The sequence below is a fragment of the Amblyomma maculatum genome, chromosome 9 (genome assembly GCF_055883805.1).
Source record: "Amblyomma maculatum isolate TAMU_Amacu chromosome 9, ASM5588380v1, whole genome shotgun sequence".
Classification (NCBI taxonomy): domain Eukaryota; kingdom Metazoa; phylum Arthropoda; class Arachnida; order Ixodida; family Ixodidae; genus Amblyomma; species Amblyomma maculatum.
Window position 1 is genome coordinate 102,185,720 of NC_139352.1, and position 20,815 is coordinate 102,206,534.

General features: G+C 49.7%; 1 protein-coding gene across 1 annotated transcript in view; it reads right to left on the reverse strand.

Annotated features, from left to right (window-relative positions):
• Positions 1–328: 328 nt before the first annotated feature.
• LOC146180061 (uncharacterized) overlaps positions 329–20,815 on the reverse strand; it is a 68,119-nt gene continuing 47,632 nt past the window's right edge. The window contains exons 4-6 of the mRNA XM_084580316.1: positions 5,223–5,487; positions 3,050–3,336; positions 329–473 (exon numbers count right to left, since the gene is read on the reverse strand). Of these exons, the coding sequence (XP_084436442.1) occupies positions 329–473; positions 3,050–3,336; positions 5,223–5,487 (697 nt within the window). The remainder of the gene's footprint in view (positions 474–3,049; positions 3,337–5,222; positions 5,488–20,815) is intronic.

Sequence of the window (20,815 nt, forward strand, 5' to 3'; positions counted from 1 at the left end):
GCCGCGCGTCTCCCTATCAAACTGTTCCGGCGCTCACTCGTGGCGCTCCCTGTTCGCCGCGAGTGCTGCCCCCTGGGTTTCTGCACGGTGCCTATACCAAATAGGCTATCACGAGCCAGCCGTATAGCCTCTAATTGTCGCCTCAAATTACGACCAACGTGAAATTTGCAAGGCTGGATATTTAAGGTACGTACTGACTCTACTGGCAATTTATGCAAACACGCCTCCGCAGTTCAGTGATGATTTGGATTCGCATTTAGTATGTTTTAGCAGGACTTCAAGGACAGGAAAGGAGATCAGCTGATGCAAACGTTTTATTCTGACAGATTTACTTATCAATAGGAGTGGCGTACCGCAAGAATCCAGGTTCCACAGTGCTGGCTCTTAGAGCTCTTGGCGTGGTCTCGATGAGGTTGACCGTCCCTCGTACCCCGCGTTCCATCGCTATCGCCGGTGCGGAAGGGGCGTACACTCTAAACGATGAAAGAGCTATGGTTAGAGATTTCTTCGCACGTGATCAGAAAGTTTATTTTGTAGAAATACAAAAAGTGCAAAATATAAGTAAAAATGACAAATGCCTTTCCAACTTGGGGTGGTCAATTCATTATAGCCAACGAAAATGCCGCTAGTACCCGTGGACTGCTGTTTTAAATCACTTCATGTCTCCAACATATCTTGGTACGTGCAGTTGCAATTCGGATGATAGGCAAATGGATTTCAATTTCAATTCAGTCTATTTCACCAAATACATGGTTGGAGCTCTTGGGCAAAAAGCTGCTCGGGGCAGCTTGACGAAGCCCAACAGGCCATAACAAGGTACAGCGTGACAAATATATGATTGCAATAACACATATATGCACATATATGAACAGTCGGTTTCGCGCTGAAAGGCTCGTTCACTGCAGAACTAACTGAGCCTAACCGTTACGTTTGCAAGGAAAAACGGACACGAAACGTGACATATTGGTTATGCACTACGTACACCACTGCTTCTGAAGAACTTATCCTTCAGACTTCGCGATTTTATAGACACGAAGAGATCAAATGATATTAGTAGATATCTGTATTGGCTGCAGAGCACTGACACGTCATTATAGGAGAAGACCCCTCGAGTTGCTTTCTATTTAAGGCTGAAGCGTATGATTGGCACCATTTTAGGATATCTTCTGGCGATGCAAGCAATGTGACAGGAAGATACATTCCTCAGGAATTGTGGAATTTTTTTTCTTGGTGAAAACATCTTGGAAACGCTGCTTGCAGAACGCTTTATGATATCGTATCACATCACATGAGGCTGCCAAAACATAACGACAGTCTATTGTACACCAAACACCCCCAACGCAGCAGTGAGAGGAAGCCCTGTCTGCCAAGCGCCTAGAAGATCCACGTCGTGTGATATGTACGGGGCTGCACCTGCGCAGTAGGCGCTCTAGGCAGGACTCTATCCTCCAAGTTTGCCAAGACAGCTGTTAAACTGCCAAATGTTTTTTTCTTATTTCATCATTATATTACTCGCAAAATAAAGGAAGTGATAAACAGGCGTGTTTTCGTATTGTAATGTTAAGACTAAGTAATTAAAAAGAAAATTATTTTTGAATGCGTGATTTTAGAGAACCTCCGGTCTTTTCCAGTCCTGGACCTCTAGACGTGGTTCGTTTCACGCGTGAAAACTATGTTCAGTAATTTTGCAATGGATCCACTTGCTTTGTGTTCTCCAGTGTCCGTTGCGCAGGTGGCGAGCTATTTGATGCAACTGTGTGACACAAGTGTACAGCCAAATCTGTGCGCAATAACACGGAGACTCATGCGTGGTCACAGAAGGCATAATCTAGAGGAAAAGGAAGACAAATTAATCCGCCACGAACAGATCGCTATGGCAGATCAGTGAAAGAATGCTGGGGAATATACGCACTAGACGACATTTATCACATCCACTCCGCGACCAAGCTTCGAACGAGAATTTCCGAAACTTCTTTTTTAAGGAGTAATTTGTGCCCCCCCCCCCCCCCAAAAAAAAAAAAAGCTGCTTGCTTAGGGCCATATAGGTATTCTATACGTGATTTGAGATTGCACTCTATTGAATGGTAGTGTTTGGTTGAAAGTTTCTCTAAAATAACACTTATTGCAGAAAGCGTGTACAAAACTTAGATATAGTTTTTAATTATCTGCAATAAATATTCCTTTCTTTTTTACTGATGCAAATTTTAATTTTTCACGAATTTCAGAGGACGTTTTATTGTAGTAATTCAAGCCGGCGGTTGTTTAGTTTTACTAATAAATTTCAGAAATGAGATGTCAAATTTTGAAAAGTATGTTTGAAATAATGCAAACAGTATCTAGAATTGTATTGTAGGTATCTAAAAAGAAGGTAAATTTTGTGAGCAGAGGCCGAAATAAAGAAATTGTCTCCTAGGTTACCTTACCATCCATCCACTGCCGCCCGTGCACAATGCCTCTTACGTTTATTGTTTATTTTGTCGCATTTCTCTATACCCAGATTTCTTATCTCTTCAGGCTATGCAAGATGTTTCAGGCAAGCCCATTAAGTCGAGCGCCCTAGCCACTGTCCCACCACGGCAGGGTGAAGCTGTTACTACACGGCTACTGATTACACCGATTACTTCATCCGATAAATTAGAGCCTCGGAGGTTGATGTGCAGGACCCCGTAAAGATTTTTTGCGTAAAGTCATCTCTATCTAGAGGCTTCTCCGGATCTCCGGAGAACTGGACATTCTTAGTGCAAAGATTCCTATCTCCGCTCATGGGTGTGAGACTTCACCGGATGTGATACGCTGAGCGCTAATTTGTGCACAGCTGTTTTGCCCTCCTTCTCCTCTGATGCGCAAATACTCGTTTTTCTTTACCATCATTTCTTACTTTATCTATTCCATTATAACTCGGTAACTTTCCGTCTGTTTAACACTGGGCGCACTTTGCAAAGAAAAAAACTACACTAAGTCCGGTTTCGCTAAAACGCTGCACGAGAGGTGTTCCTGTCAAGCACGGGATTTAGTGCGCTTTAACCTGCTTTTGTGCAGGGGAGCTTACCTGACAGGAGGAGAAGTGCCTTCTTCCCAGTAGAGCATCTTTCCGCGCGGCACCCCGGACTCGGACGTGGCCTTGCTCGCCATCGGCACCTTTGGTCCGATGGAGGAAGAAATCGCAGCATGTTGCGGGAACAGGGGTTCCGACCGCGGGGTGCCGGGCGGACGTATTTCTTCGTAAGCGTCCAGCAATACACGCCCACCTCGAATGCGGCCACCGGACTCCCGAGATCCTTGGCCATCCGCCGCCTTCGCTGAGGAGACGTCACGCATGAAGCCCGACGGAGCCTCCTGTGAAAGACCTTTGCTCATTATTAAGGCGAAAGCCTTATTGCCTCATCGCTGTCGTCAGCAAAAGTGTCACGCTTTTGCGGTGGCTCTGAGTGGTCGAGACGGGATGACGTCATGGAGGTCTCGACCAATCACTGAGCACCACCACAGTATGCGCGAATGCGTGCCTTATATGGCCGTACCTCAATCATAGATTAATTACTAATGATCAATAATAAATAATTTTATTACTAAATAGACAATTACTAGTTAGTAACTAATTATTTACTGATTGTTAGTGACATTTGCGTCATTAATTACTAATTAATGCCGCGCACCCGGTAAAATCAACCGCACAATATTAAACGTAAAACGACTGCGAAGATACAATTAGGAGCATAAATGCACTCGCTGAATCTGAAAGAGTAGTCGCTTGCTTTACTCGTAGCAGCATTCATCGCTACGTGCGCAACAGTCGCGTAGCAGAATGCAGCACTCTGGCTTTCGCCTTTCAATACTTTAGTCGCCAAAATGTCCTTTTTTGAGCCACTTCTGAGAACAGTTTGTTTCCGTTGTCTCCACAGTGCTCCCCATTTGAGCATTAGCAGCCCCATTTGTCAGTCAATGTTATAAGGAGATTCATAGTGCTCTCGGCTGCGTACCAGGTCCGACCGCGGCTGCAGTGAGCTGCTCCGCAGCTGCTGAGGACTGCAGGCTGAGGGTTTACATAGGCACTTTTGCTTAAGAGGTGGTGGCCAATTAATACACCTGGGTGGTCATCTAATGCTGTGATAAGGGAGTGCCCTTGTTGCTGAGGTCAACGGAATAAGGCCACAGCCCAGTCCTAAATAAGAGCCACGGTCCTCTTGCTCGCTTGACGGATTGTTTACCGCGACGCCACCGCTTCTCCCGCCTTTGTCAATATAAGCCTCGCTAGACTTGCGGCCGAAGCAGTGGTTAAATGATTTTAGGATATGAGCGAAAGGTCCCAGGGTCAAACTGTGGGGCTTGCATTTTGATGGCAACGTCTTGTGGCTGACTTCTGCCTTTTACTACACCGTTTCTTGATCGCGACGGCAAATTACGTACATTAAACTTCCTGATGCCTACTTTACCATTGCATACGATCAGATCAGACATCTAGTAAAAAACACGAATTTGATCTTCGTTACAAAGCAATAACCATTTGACCGTAGGATCGCCTCTAATGTGACGTACATGGATCCATGCTCTTCACCTACAAAGTCATTCACTCCTATAGCGCGTACACGAGAGGTCATGCCTGCTCTTTCCAGAGCAGCGATCATGTTTGCTCTATCTGCGTATAGAGAATTTAAACTAGAGGCAGTTCAGGCACTACCTCCATGTCCCTCTATGCTCGAGCAACTTTGCTTGGGTGTGCGACAGTGTAGAAACCGCTTCAAAGGCAGCGACCACGTCTCGCATTTTAATTCTAAGCGGGGACAACCTTCTGCATAACGTTGTCAGACGTCCATCACTGAATTTAACTTTGAAGAATCCTAGGCACCTAAAAGCAACAAGGAATGGACAGATTGATTATTTTTTGTACCTTAAGTGTACAAGCGCGCCTTTCACGTGCTCCAAGTCTCATCGAACAAAGGAGTTATTGGGTTTTGGTGGAAGCACGTGCTCGAATTCCCTCAGTATCAGAATAGACGGGATTTCACACACCCTCTAGTGCATTCCGAAAAAGTGTGGTCCGATTTACAAGCACTCCCTCTAGTGCACTCAGATTTACAAGCAGCACTCATAATGCATGCTCAGCTAATATAGGGTGTTGCAAAGCATGACCTGTTCCTCTAGCGCTCAGCACGAGGTGCGGCATGTGTGCTGAGACATTTCTGCCCAGCTCGCCTGTAGTAAAGCACGCGAAAGCCGCAGTGTACCTGAAATCGTCCACGCCCGACGTCAGGCGTGCTTGGGGATGGAGACGCGCCCTCCAAGATTTCCTGCACCCGATGTTTGTGCCTGCCGTCCTCGGTCCAGACTTCCTCACGGCGTAGTATGGTTCCCTGTGGCGTCTCCGTGACGCAGAGACACGGCTCCGCGTATGGCCCGCATTGAAACCACTCGGCAGGAAACCCCGTGCCGTAAGGCCCAACGCAGGGGCAGGCTTGAGGCGATACAAGATCGCAGGGATCGCCGTAGTAGCTGTTCCGAAGAAGAAGGCAATTCATAGTTTTAAGCGTTTACCTAAACGTACCCTGTCAGGAAACGTTATTAAACTATGCAAGGTTTGCAAACGCATTGAGATAAAAAACGGAATGAAATGCCTGAACGAAAATAAGGTAGCGCTTCAAGACTTACCATTTGTTTTGTAGCAGTATTGCCATTGAATTATCCGTTTGACATAAGTTTTATGTATCCTCTTTGTTTGACATCTGCGTCCTCTCCAGACCCCCCCATCTCTCTGTTATTTAGCGTGGTCTCTCAACGCCCCTGGAAACCGTATGATATGAAGCGCCGGTTAGACGCCTACAATGTAGGAAGAGGTACCACACATTACGTGTAACTTGAAATGTGTAAATGGTGCTTGCATGTCTCCTCGCAACCACCTGATATCGTCGACATTCGGAGTGCCCAAGTAGTATGAAAATGGGGGATTGAAAATCGAAATAAAAGTTCTCTTCCTCTGTCGCTAATGGGGCGGTTCCGCTAACGGTGCCTCTAACAGAGCTGAAATGAATGCGCTGGCATGTGCTGTTTTTGATATTTGCAAACGTTAAACCAAAACACAACTCGTTAGGAAGGGGTAGCTCACTGCGTATACTCTTTTAAACCTTTCTGCGAATCTCCAGTTGGGACTTTGTTTCTCAAAAATTTAGCAGGGCACGAGGTATTAATAATCAACTTTAAGCTAAACAGATCAGATTAAAAGGGATCGCGCTACGCGACTTATCATCTCACTCACTTGGCTTCAAATGCTAGAGATGGAAGCCTGTAAAATGTTTACTCTTTCTAACTTCCTTGTTAACGGCACGGATATAAATGGCAGCGCCGGCAGGCTGGTTAGCCTTCCTTGCTAGAAGCGGCTCCGAGCGAGAGGTTCTTTCTGTGAGAATAGTTAGCTATGTATAATGTTTAGGTGAGGTTGACATTAACACGCATCATACAACTAGTTATAATATGCATGGAAGCAAACAAAATGTAGTAAACAGTATCGTCTTCATCAAGTCTCCACTGCGACAGTATCATGCTGTGCCGCGAACATCGTCCTCTTCATGGAGTTTGATCTGCGCCATTCCTTTTTAACCTAGATAAATATGCCATACACATACGCCATCTGGTCGAGTACGGCCGAGAGTCGCTATTGTAACGTCGCGCGGATCCACCAGACGGCAAGAGAGAATTCGCAATTGATTGCGCATTATTGCACTTCAGAAGACTTAAGTGCACCCCAGCAATTTTAAAAACTTCGTGGTAATTTCGCTGAAACACATGGTATGGTACATACCATATAGGCATAGATTCACACACTTGCAGAGCTGAATGTGGCGTGAGCACTTTAGGGCAAAATAATTTGCGCTTTTCACGTCAACTGTCCTGGGAAATATGCAGTCGTTATATGCCTATTTTTATCACATTTATTTCCAGATGATTCGGCAAAAATAAAAGGAATATACTTGACCATTTCCGAAAATTCGTACAACAGCTATGCCGTTTACAGGCAAACGAAGCGACTGTTGGAGGCTCCGACTGTATACAACACGCCATCGGCAGATTAGATGCCTGCCTGCGCGTGTTCGGAGCTCGTATGTTCTGTTCTAATGATTTGTATTGTGTTTCAGACCCGAAGTTGGTATAATAGACTTAGTTTAGCGCTACCTCTTAGCGTTACCATCTATGACTGTTTGATTAAAACTTTACTTTCCACCGGTTGTGGAGGGCCCCTACTCCCCGCTCGTGGTACGAAGGCCTGAGGAACGGGGACTGGGACTACCGCGACTGCGGACCCGCTAAGATACAATGGTTATTCGCGACCTCAGCCGCCAGGCGGATGACCCATTGCTGTCAGCGGGAACTTCGCTTAAGTATCCCAGGCTTCTCTACATTTAACGTTGTCCCTAGCGCCCGGAGATCTAGGTAATTTCAAATTATGTGGTCGAGGCTCCCCCTAGCTTCGCAGGTTTTACATTTACTATCTTTTCACTCCTTTGTACGGATGTGAAAGAACGAGACTGGGTTTGGGAAGTTTCTGGCTTGGAATCGCAGCCAGGCTACTGCCCGCTGCTTCTTTATTATTTAAGCTAGGATCCGGTGGCGGCCTCAGGAGTCTTCCTAATCCATAAATTTTGACAATTTTTTTTATATATTTGCAAACGTTCTTCCATCTCTTGGCAGTCGGGTGACTCCGCGTTTACCCAATGATTGCGATCTCGGGGTAAATCATGGACCTCCTCGTAGCCGGGAACGGACGTGTACGTGTCCTAGGACCCAAATTAGGGTCATTAGACGATGACAGCAGAAGCGTTGGTTAACAGATACACGGCTGAATAGGTAGCAATAGCGCTCGCTTGCTTCGGAATGAAGGGTAGCTTGATACTTATTAGCAATTGTAAAACTGCTATCTGGAATATTGAAAAAGGCAGGATCTCACAGGAAGCCACCCGCATTCTATCAGCTGCAGCTAAATTCGTTACCGTTTAGCGCTACCGTATGATGTCAGCGCTGCAAACGCTGATTGGCCCTGCTTGCGATTCCTGTAGCATATGACGGAAATGCAGCGCCTTCTGTCGCCGTCAGGATGATCTGTTCGGTAGACAGCAGCAGTAAGCGGCAGCGCCCAAATAAAAGTATTTAATAACCCTTCTTCCTTCACCGTGTCGTATAGGTTTAGAAGCAAGAATTGCGTATCACGCCGAGTAATCTCTGGTTGAAACGTCCCATCTGTTGTTCATTGATTTTTGTGATTTCGATAACATTGAGCACTTACAAGAGGATTGCGCATTCTTCTTGGAAACTGTGATAATTTCTATCAACAATAAAAAATTTAGAAGGGTTCAACGCTGCTGAACCGAATATTGAGCGAAAGCAATCGCTGCGGGAGACCTAGCGTTCTTCTACTTCTTGTTATTCTTCATCTTCTTCTGCCTGCGTGTCGTAGGGGTACCGAGAATGCAGACCATTCTCCAGGCTGATTCGGATATCACCCTCCAGATGAAAGGAGCGAAACGAGTTGGCAGCTCCTGCCCTTGTCATGGGGGTAGCGTGAATTCAAATGTCATGGCAGGCTTATTTTGTATGAGGGGTACCACGGACATGGGTACGACACACAGTGATGAGCGGTTGTTGTTGTGGCTCTGGGAAGAACGAAAATGCATGAGCCTGCAACTGGCTCTGTAGCTGAGCCACCTCCGCTGCCTCGTGCGGACAGAAGAGAAAATACAGAGAAAGAAAAAGAAGAGGGAGAGAAAAATGCGCGCCGCAACAGCCGTCATCCCCCACCAAAGCCCTGTGATCTACCTAGCCCAGTCCCATCAGGGCCAGGCCCAGCCACACTCCTTACCCCGTGACGAGCGGTTAGACCTAGCACAGTATTGCTTTCGCAATAAAACTCTAGAGGGCACTTTGGACCACTAAAGTGCGATGAGGTGAAGCCATCATAGCGCGGTGGATCGTAGCACTTTACTACGGCGCCTCTATATATCGCTCTCTTTTCCTCTCATCTTCCTCCCTCCCTTTACGATGCGGTACATGTTTCCGCGGAGACTTTTGACAGATGCAGCGCTTTTTCTTTCCAGTAAATCAATTTGAACCGCTGTGATGCTTGCTGCGCTAATACCTGTTGTTGTTGTTGTGGCAGTAGGAAGAAGGAAAAGAAAATGCACGGGCCTGCTACTGGATTCGAAAACTCCCCTGATGGGGCTGGGACAGGTAGGTCACTGCCGCTTGCGGCGGGGGCTAGCCTGTTCGAATTTTTACCTGTTGTAGGCCGTCATTGCACCCGCCAACTCTTTGGTCGTCGGCTGTTGTTGCGGCGCGCGTCTTTCTCTCCCTCGGAGAAATCTACAGGATCGTGGAGCGAGCGGACGCATCTCACATGAGCTCCGTGATTTCACAGCAAAATTTCGTATTTCTTGCCACTTGCGTTCACCAACTTTGCCCTGGACGTTCGTCTATCGCTCCGGACCCGGTGTGCTGATTTCCAGACCAAGGCAAGCAGTTTGATGATTTTTCGACCAAATATTTTTGGCCGCAACAGCTGCGACAGCTAAGCCTATCGCTGCCTCACGACATCGGCGCGTTCGCGCGCAGCGGCGGTGGCGACGTCGCGTCCCGCCAAGCCCAACACCGCCTTGACTATGCCTTACACTGTGGAAGGCACCGACATTACCGCCGCGGAGTTATCCGATGGCTCGTGGACGGCATTCGAGATGCAACGCCGGTACCGAAGACCATCTCCGCCCAAGAAACAACCAACCGAGGCCCAGACGCCAGCCACGACATCGACTGTACCGAACCCGCGGACACGCGGACGCCCTCCACCTTTGACCAAAAAGCGTCCTCTGCCCCGCCTGCCCTCGGAACACCTCAAGATCGTCCTCCGTCCACAGGGCACGCTGAACCTTCACACCGTAGGCCCCGCACGACTTGCACTTGCTATCTACGCAGCCGCCAACGTCGACCACCGCCTAGCGGTTACTGCCGACCAAGTCCGCATACACCCCACTAACAACACCATCACAGTGAGCACGCCTGACAATGCCCGTGCAGTGTCTTACGCCAAGATCGGCACCATCACCATCGACAAGACAGTAGTCCCGGTTGCCGCCTACGCCCCAGCCCCGGACAATTCCGTACGGGGGATTTTGTACAGAGCCTACAGTTACGAAAACGATGCCGAGATCCTGGCTGAGCTCCGCGCTCGAAATCCCGATCTCCCCATCGTTGCTGCGCGTCGTATGGGCAAGACGCAGCACTTCGTCGTTACGTTCGCCAACACCGAGCTGCCCCGATACGTGCGGTACTTGGGGTTTACTTTCGAAGTCTTCCCTTTGAAGCCTCGTCCGGAGGCGTGCTTCAACTGTCGCAAGCTGGGTCACCGAGCGGACGTGTGCCCCCAACCACGAATACCTACATGCCGCCGCTGCGGCGTCGCTCACGACTCCCCACCAGCCGGCCAACCACCTACCTGCCAAGCCATGTGCATCGTATGCAAAGGCTCACATCCAACAGGCAGCAGAAGCTGCAAATACCGCTTCGTGTCTAGCCACAGGCGCAAATCTTCACAGTCCCCCACGGACACTGCCACTGACCCAGACAGTTCGCCAAGCGGCCGCCAGTCCCGTCCCCGAGAACGCGGCCACCAACAACCACCTCCAAGGGATGAATCCTTCCCGCCACTGCAAAGCAGCAGTCCCCCAACTGACCTCGCCACAAGTGCACCACTTCAGCTGCAGGAACCAAGAGATGACTCTTTTCCCCCTCTACGTGGACGCAGTGGGAGCAGAGATAGGAGCAGGTCATCGTCCCAGAGACGCAGCTCGCGGATCAACTCCAACTCCGGAGAAGAAGGAAGACCTGCCAAACATTTGGCATGGAAGACTCCACTTACAGACAAGCAACGCCGAGCACCCGACCCACAGGTAAGGGAGCTGGCAGAGTTAGTCCGACAACTGCAACAACAGTTAGCTCAGTCTAACGCAAAAATCAAACAGCTAGAAACTGCAAATGCGCAATCAAAAAATGAACAGTCGTCTGTGGCTTGCGCTCGCCTTGAAGTCAGCCGCAATGAGGACATGGAAGTAGATCAAAACCGCCGTAACAAACGAAAGGCACCTTCGATACCTCGGCCAGATACAGATGACTTAGAGAGTAATTATGAAGAGAGATTTGCAAAAATAGACCAAAGACTAGCCAAGGTGGAGGAAACTATCCAGAAATTAATACCACAGCTTAACAAAGTAACTGACACAATGGAAAAGTTTCCGACTACTTTCGAAACTGTCCTAGCTAAACTCGACACGCTTACAACCAGGGTTAACGCACTAGCATCCCCTAGCAATCTGATATCTCCAACGCCAAATGCAGGCTCTTTGCCTCCCGCCAACACAGCATTCTCACGCCCAGCTGACGGTGCTTCGGCGCGTCCGTCCCCCAGCAGCATTCTCCGACCCAGCGTATTGCAACCCGCGCGAGCGGAACCTTACCCGATACGCGATGGCTAGTACACCTGTTATAGTGTGGCAATGAAACTGCAGGGGATTCCGAGCCAAGCGCAAGGCTCTGGAATATGCAGTTTTGGCCCAAACAAACAGGCCGGTAGTCATAGCACTTCAAGAGACGAATACAGAAGTAAAGCTTGCAGGGTATACAGCATACAATGAGAAAGTGTCGGCTGAGTGCCGGCCGATCACAGCTACACTTGTACACCGTAATCTAACTGCAAACCAATTAGATTTGGAAATACCGGAGGTCTCTCATACATTTATACAAATCCTGCCGAACAAACGAACAGAATCTCCTCTTTACATTCTAAACGTATATAGTCCACCTAAAGACAACAGCACGAAAATAGCCACACTCTTCCGTAAGGCGCATGTAGCCGCTCATAATGGAATGTTGCTGACTGTTGGAGACTTTAACGCACCCCATGCAGAATGGGGCTACTCAGTTAACAGTAGAAAGGGAACTAAATTATGGGAGACAGCCCAGGCGCTAGGGCATACCTTACTCGTCGACCCTGATAAACCTACGCGCATTGGTAACAGTGTAACCAGGGATACGTGCCCTGACCTTACCTTTGCCAGAAATATCCCCGATGCGAGATGGGAAAACCTAAATACAAACATAGGAAGCGACCACTATGTACTATGTACCACTTTCCGAGCTACGCATTGCAAAATGCGTCGCCAGGAAGTGAAGCACACGAACTGGGACGCCTTTAGATATGTCCGCTCGCAAAGGCCAGCGGAAAGTATAGTAGATTTAAGACAATGGACGGAGCGTCTGTTGCAAGACGCCGCAAACACTTCAAAAACTGTTGCCCTTGAGGACAGCAGCCCCAGTCCGGACGCTAAGCTAGTGCACATGATTGAAGCACAAGGAAGTATCCATGCTCGATGGCGTAAAAATAAGCATAACCGACGTTTAAAAATTCGGCTAACCCGGCTTGAAAAGGAAATCGAGGCTTACTCGTGGGAACTTAGCCGAGAACAGTGGCATCAGACTTGCGACCGCCTTAATGGGCAACTGGGCAACAAGAACACGTGGTTTTTACTTAGACATTTACTGGACCCTACGAGAACTAAGGCAGATTCCCACAAGAACCTACATAGGATCTCGCAATCTTTCCAAGGCACCGACGAAGAGCTCATGACCACTTTAAAAGATAAATACATTAACACCTCCCAGGATATACCCACGCCAGATGGGTACTCAGGATTGGATAATCCTCGCATGGATAGCGTCTTTACCGTAGCAGAGATTAGGGCTGCTCTTAACAAAATTAACACCACCTCGGCACCGGGGGAAGATTGCATCACCAATAAGATGTTGCGCAATTTAGAAGACCAGTCAGTAGAGGCTCTTACGGACCTCTTCAACAGGTACTGGACAGAGGGCAGCGTCCCTGAGGAATGGAAGCACGCTAAAATTATTTTCATACCTACACCGGGCAAAAGACTCGAGATGGGGAACCTCCGCCCAATCTCGCTAACGTCATGTCTCGGGAAGGTAATGGAACACGTTGTCTTAAACAGGCTCCTTATGCACACCGATGCGGAAGGCACGTTTCCCCCGTCCATGATTGGGTTTCGAGCAGGTCTTTCGACTCAGGACATTATGTGGCAAATTCAACAAGACATTCTAGATACAAATCGCATAAGAGCCACGCGAACCATCCTGGGACTCGATGTGAGTAAGGCCTTCGACAATGTGTCACACGCTTCCATCCTCAATCACCTCTCACAGTTACACGTAGGCAAACGGACATACGACTACATCGCTGCCTTTCTGAATGCGCGTACGGCTACGCTCCATTTCGTTGACAAAGTTAGCGACAAAATTACACTAGGGACGAGAGGAACACCGCAAGGCGCCGTACTTTCACCTTTTCTCTTCAACATCGTTATGAGCGGCCTCCCGCGTCTATTAGATGATATCCCACACATACATCATTCCATATACGCCGACGACATCACCATATGGACCAATTCTGGCTCCGATGGAGATATTACAGATTCATTACAACGAGCTATCGACACGGTACAGTCTTATGTGCAGGAAAACGGCCTTACCTGTTCACCGGCTAAATCAGAACTATTAGTTATAAGGAACAAACAAGCTTCACAGGTAAAGCCAGATTCTCGAGAACCTATCCAGTTACACATTGACAACCATCCGATACCCCCGGTAGCCACGATCAGAGTTCTCGGAATGTTGATTCAGAATAATACGCAGAACACAGAAGCTATACGCCGGCTACGCGTCACGGCGCACCAGATAGGTGGGCTGGTGAGACGCATTGCCACACGTCGCAGGGGTATGAGAGAAGCCGACCTGTGCAGGATTATCCAAGCCTTTATGATAAGCAGAATCATGTACGCTTGCCCGTACTATCATCTGCGTCGTAGGGACGAACATGCACTTAATAGCATAATTAGAACAGCATACAAAGCGGCCCTTAGCTTACCAGTATACGCTAACTCAGATCGACTACTGCAGTTAGGAATTTTTAACACACTGTCTGAACTAATTGAAGCCCATAAGACAGCACAAGTGACCCGCCTGTCACGCAGCCTTGCGGGACGCGTAATTCTCGACAAGCTCCACATCCACCCCACTGAGGAGGTGTGCGCAACATCCCATTTATCGGCTGACATAACTAGTAGACTAGTTGTTAAACCAATAGCCAAAAACATGCTACCAGGTAGACATGATGCCCGCAGGAAGACAAGGGCACAGACCCTTGAGAAACAGTACGAGGACGATCCACAAGCAGTGTACGTGGATGCAGCTCAGCACATCAAAAACGGAGCATACGTGGCATGTATGGCCACTCCAAAGTCAACCTTCATTAACGCTATAACATTTCATGCTAGCTCCATATGCGAGGCAGAGGAAGTAGCTATCGCACTGGCCATCGCGGATCCCCACACCAAAACTATTCTAAGCGACTCAAAAAGCGCCGTTCAAAATTTCGCCAAAAATTCTGTAAGCGCACTCGCGGCGCGAATTCTGCGCAACCGATCTCTCAATCACAACATCAATCTCGTATGGGTTCCGGCTCACGCGGGTAACTCCGGAAACGAAGGGGTCGACCGTCTAGCCCGAGGCTTAACCAACCGGGAGACGGGAGATCTATCGGGAACGGACGCGCCTGTGGAGGCACCGCGCACATACGCGGAGGTAACAAACTTTTATCTCGAGCTAAGATGCACGTACCCCGCCCCTCACCCCGACCTCGACCGGGCGCAAGCCACGACACTCAGACGCCTACAAACAAAGGCCATTCTTAGCCCCTACCGACTATCGTTAATTACAAACGGAGAATTCAACCCTGCATGCCGGCACTGCGGTGACGGGACGCAGGCCACTCAAGACCATATACTGTGGGAATGCGCCAGCAATCCCCCTCCAAAGACACTCTTGCCAGCTCCCTCAGCGGAGGAATGGGACAAGCTGTTGGCCAGCCCAAGGAAAACTACGCAACTGGCCCTCGTCACGCGAGCTCAAGAGGTCGCTCCCGACTGGAGGCCACCCTAGACTCGCCCCAGCCCGAAATAATTCCTTTCATTTCGTGGCAAAAAAAGTTGTTACCACCTTCTCTCCCTCTTTCTTTTCTTTCTTCCCTATTTTCTCTTCTGTCTGCACGAGGAAGCGGAGGTCCCCAGGTGGTCGAAATTACTCCGTATCCCTCCACTACGGCTCCTCTCTCTCTCTTTCCACTTTCACTGCCATCTTCCTCCCTTCCCTTAAGGCGGGGTTGCGGTGTCCACAGAAAACAAGTGAGACAGTTACCGCGCCTTTCCCTTCCTATAAATAAATCAGTTTTTTTACCGCGCCTTTCCCTTCCTATAAATAAATCAGTTTTTTAAGCGGAGGTGGCTCAGCTACAGAGCCAGTAACAGGCCCGTGCATTTTCTTTTATGCGGAGCATATTAACGTAGATTTCGGGCCTTCGCGCGGCGCCCGGCGGTGGCCACCATTGAACCTGAAGTGGAGTCACGTGACATGACGTCACGTGATGACGTCACACCGGCAGCAGATGGGGCCTCATATCGCGCCGTCGAACGTCGCCCGGCGGAGGCCTCCACGTTTCGGTTCGCGCCGTCGCGCGCGACGCGGCGGACCATCGCTGCATTACGTGATATGTGACGTCACGCCAGGGATGAAGCGGCGCGCGCCCGCCGTCGCGTCAGTCTCTGTGCCCGCAACCGCGCCAGCGTCTTTGCGCCGGACGTGTATGCGGTCAAGATGCCTACGACGATTAACCTAAAACCACGTCTCCGTTACTTAGCCCCATCCACACTGAGGCAGCTGCTTAACATGCTTCGCATCCACTGGGCTTAACCTTGATAAGCCTCCAATTTTTCCTTCTTCCTACACAGCCACAACAACAACAACAACTGCTACTGGCTCTGTAGCTGAGCCTCCTCCTCTGCCTCATGCGGACAGAAAAGAAAATATAGAATAAAGAAAAACTGGTGGTGGCTTAGATTGGTTAATCCTGGATATCAGAAGCAAAGAGCTTGGTCGGTGTCACTCTGCTGGCTGCTTAAACTCCTCTTTCCTGAGGGGTCTCCGTCGCTAGTTTCAACTGGAACCTTTCAATACGCTCTTCCTTTCTGCACTACGTCTGTTCTGCATCATCGCGAAGTTCGCCCTCCATCTGTCGCGGTTTAGCAAGGCGAGCCTCCCGCTCTTCCGGCGTTTCAGCAGCTCGTTCAGCCTTGTGTTTCGTGGTTTTCTCAGCCATGGTGGATGGATGGAAAAACTTTATTTTCGTCAGAGAGCATGTATGGATGGTTCCGTGTTAGATGGCCATCAGCCCATGGCTGAGGGCGACCTGGGTGGCCCACTCCACGGCCCTGGTCTGGACGACCGGGTCTGAGCTGGCCAACACGGCCTCCCACTGCTCGAGGGAAGGATCGCGCATAATATCCGCCGGTGGCGGTGCTATGCTACAGCTCCATAATATGTGGTCATAGGTTGCCAATTCCTGACACCATTTGCACTCCGGCTGAATGTCCGGGTAGATTTTGCTCAACACGTATGGGTTGAAGAAACATCTAGTCTGCAATCGTCGCCAGACGCATTCCTGCGCCTTCACCAATTGCTTGTCCGGGGGTGGGTAAATCCTCCGCTCAAGTTTGAAATTATTAGTAATGTCATGAAAGGATACCAGCCCATCTCTAGTGGACCTTCCCGGAACATCCGGCTCACCTACTCGGCTGACGAAACCTCGAGCATTCATGTGAGCCGTCTCGTTCCCAGAATTCCCAGAGTGTGCTGGTATCCAGACAATTTCCGCCTCCGTAGTCCCTCGCCCCGTGGCCCGATTCAGCAATCGCGCCGCTGTGACAGATATTCTGCCCCTCGCCAAATTTCGGATGGCTGTTTTGGAATCGCTGAAGATCAAGTCAGCATTACTACTAGTAATAGCTAGTGCTATCGCCGCTTCCTCTGCAGTTTCTGGGGAGCGGGTTTTGACTGATCCGGAGGCGATCAAGCGTCCCCGCCCGTCCACCACCGCAATTGCAAATGCGTCCTTGTCCTTATACTCGGCGACATCTACATAGACTGCCCCGTTGTACTTCCCGTACTTAACATGTAAAGCTTTGGCTCTTGCCTTCCTGCGGTCCTCGTGATGTATTGGATGCATGTTCTTGGGCAAAGGTTTTATGTACAAGCCCTTGTGCATTTCCCGCCTAATCTGAATTTTAGTGTCACCAGCTGGAGCATCAACTCCAATGCCGATCCTTTCCAATATGTCCCTTCCTCCTTTTGTTTTTGAAAGCCTACCGAGCTGCATCACCAAGTGCGCCTCCCGTAGTTCTTCTAGGGTGTTGTGCACCCCTAATCCCAGCAGCCTTTCGGTAGACGCATTGTGAGGCAACCCAAGGGCCGCTTTATATGCCTGCCTAATCATAGCCTCCACCTTGCCTTTTTCCGTCGCGTCCAACTTCAAATAAGGCGTCGCATACACTATTCTACTGAGCACAAACGCCTGCACCAGCTTACACAAGTCCTTTTCCTTAACACCTCTCTTACGATTAGCGATTCTCCTGATTAACCTAACGGTAGCATTGACCGTATTTTTAAGCCTTTTCAAGGACTCGCTATTTTTCCTGTTAGTCTGCAGATACATACCCAGGATCCTGATCGTTTGAACCTCAGCGACCGGTACGCCCCCCACTTTGACCTCTAAAGGCGGTGGCGGCACATAGTGTCTCGCATGTATCCCTCTTGGCTTGTCCCTCAGCACAAAAAGCTCGGACTTGGGCTGAGAGCACGAGAGTCCTGCTTCCCCTGCTAGCTCCTCAACAATATCCACCGCGTGCTGTAGAGTTTCTTGCAAATGTGCGTCACTGCCTCTTGTTACCCAAAGAGTAATGTCATCCGCATAAAATGTATGTTTAAGTCCCGATATCCCTTGCAGCCTGGGTGGTATCTTGATCAATGCGAGATTAAATAGGAACGGCGATAATACCGACCCTTGCGGTGTCCCTCTGCCCCCCAATGGGAAGGGATCCGATTTCATTTCTCCGACTATAATCTCCGCAGTCCTACCCTCCAGAAACGATCTGATGTACCGGAAGGTTCTACCCCCCGGTCTTATGTCCGATAGGTTCCTCAATATTGCCTCATGGGTAACATTGTCAAGGCCTTAGTTAGGTCGAGCCCCAAGATAGCCTTGGTGCCCGTGCCGTACCCAGGATCAACAAAGCCGCCACTTCAGCATCGTCTTCTATCTCGACTGCCTGCGTTTCTTCTCAGAGGAGAGATGGGCAGCGACGGCTCCGCCAGCCCGCGCCTCTCCCGTAACGTCGCTCGGTTCGACGCATGCGCGGAGCGCTCGGCTCAGTCGAAGGTCAAACGGCGAGCGCACAGCTGTGGCTATTCTGAGACCCCAGCATACGCGAGACTCGGAGTTGACTAGCCTAAGGAAGCTTTTCGCTTCAAAAGAAGAGAAAGAGAAAGACGCGCACCGCAACAACAGCCGTCGTCCACCACCAAAGCAGTGGCGGGTGGCCTACAACAGATAAAATTCGGTGGCAGGCTAGCCCCCGCCGCTACCTGCCCCAGCCCCATCAGGGCCAGGATCAGCCACCCTTCACCACCTCTCCCGATCCCCCCCCCCCCCTAACACCTCCCTAGACATCTGGGTCTGCTTGCTTTCTGTGTGGTGCGGTGTTCGAGGCAGCGCCATATAAAAGGCGCCACACGGACTCCTGAATCGGACGCCCGGCAGTCAGCTCAGTATATGCGACGTCACGATCAGTCATAACGCTACATCGCGCGCCCCTTCTCGTAATGCTCTGACTAAAGCATATCATAAACTCGCGATTGAAAGACGCCAACGTGATCCTGGACCTAGATCTCATCAAGGCCTTCGACAATGTCAGGCACGAGGCTGTCCTCGAAGGGCTCGAAGTGCTCGGAGTAGGGGAGTGAACGTACAACTACATAAAAGACTTCTCGGGCAGAAAAGCTTGCATGATATTTCAAAATTTAAAATCTCCTACGATAGAGTTAGGAAGCAAAGGCACGCCGCAGGGCTCAGTGCTATCGCCTTTACTATTCAACGTGGCGATGAAAGGCCTCACGGGTAAACTTAACCAAATTAAGGGGCTAAATTTTAGCATGTATGCGGATGATATCATCCTTTGGATTAACCAGGGGAGCGATGCGAGTACAGGGGAACGCCTGCAGGCAGCGACCGACCTCATTGTCGATTACGCGGCTGAAAGGGGACTTTTGTGCTCCCCACAAAAATCGGAGTTGTTCGTATATACCCCGAAGTACCTTCCGCTGCAAGAATAGTGGGGAGTTTCATATTCAGGTGGAGGGAAAACCGGTGCCAAAAGTAGATCAGATCAGGATTCTGGGGATGGTCATGCAATCCCACGGCCATAACGGGGAGGTCCTGAAAAAAATTTGAAAGTTACGCGATGCAAACCCTCGGGCTCTTGAGGAGGGTCGCCACTAAAGGAAGAGGCCTCAAGGAGAGAAATTTACTAAAATTAATCCAGGCGTACGTAATAAGCAGAATCAGTTACGCCACGCCCTACCTGGACATTAAGGCAAGCGAAAAAGAAATTAGACTGCCTGATCCGAAGATGCGTTAAGAAGGCGTTAGGACTGCCCATGGGTACCTCGAGCGAATGACTGCTCGAACTGGGGGTGCATAACACGTGGGCAGAATTGTTGGAGGCAGTGCGATTCTCACAATTAGAGAGACTAAGCACGACCGAGAGGGATAAGGTGATCCTTGCAAAAGTAGGCCTTAACCCATACAGAGGAGTTCAAAAAAGTCACAATTAGTAGGGAAAGCAGGAACGCCTTGGTAGTCCCCCCTTCCCTAGAAACATGCATCTAGAATTTAATGTCGAAAGAAGGGCCAAATGAGCCGAGGCTCTACAGCGACGGTACAAGAACATGGGAGCGAAAGTAGTATATGTTAAAGCGGCAAGTGGCAGAACAGGTGCGGCGGTAGCCTCGGTAGTCGATGGCCAAGGGGCGCCGATATCCGTGGCAACCATCAGAGGCCGCAACATAGATACTTCGGAGGATGTTGCGATAGCGATAGCTTGCGTAGGACGGAAGCCAAGTTCATAATTAGCGACCGCAAAAATGCGATCCAAAATTTTGGAAAGGGGAGGATATCGCCGGAGGCAGCCAAAATCCTCACCAAAACAACGCTGAACAAGAAAATGCCGCTAATTTGGACACCTGCTCACGCTGCCGTCCCTGATAACGAGGTGGCTCAGGAGCTAGTCCGAGCTCTCTACTTCCGAGTAGCCGTCGAGCCCCCCGAACACTGGCCATACGACGAGCGTCTGCAAAATTAGGGGATAATCATCGACCATCATGAATTGGGACGTAGGCTGGTACCCCCGACAGATGTTAGCCTAAAGAATAGAGAAGCTGTCGCGTGGAGGCGGCTACAAACTAATACGTTCATGGACCCGGTCTGGGCGTTTCACGCGCTACCAGAGCTTAGCGACAATGATCTATGCAAACACTGTGGGGCGAGAGGGACCCCTGATCGCATAATTTGGGAGTGCCCACAATCTACAGGGGTAGCACAAGTAGAGAAGCCTGAGATACCCTGCTGCGAAGCTCAGACCCTGCGATCCAGCACCGCACCGTCCATCTGGCGCAAGAGGCCGCAACAAGCCAAGGACTACTAAAACCCCTTGAAGGACTACCTGCCAGCCTCGAATCCGCGGGCGCTCGACTCCCTGTCTTCCCCAGCACGCGTGCCGGGGGCGGGGAAGAGGACGCCCATTTCCGATGGAAATGAAAGCTGTGC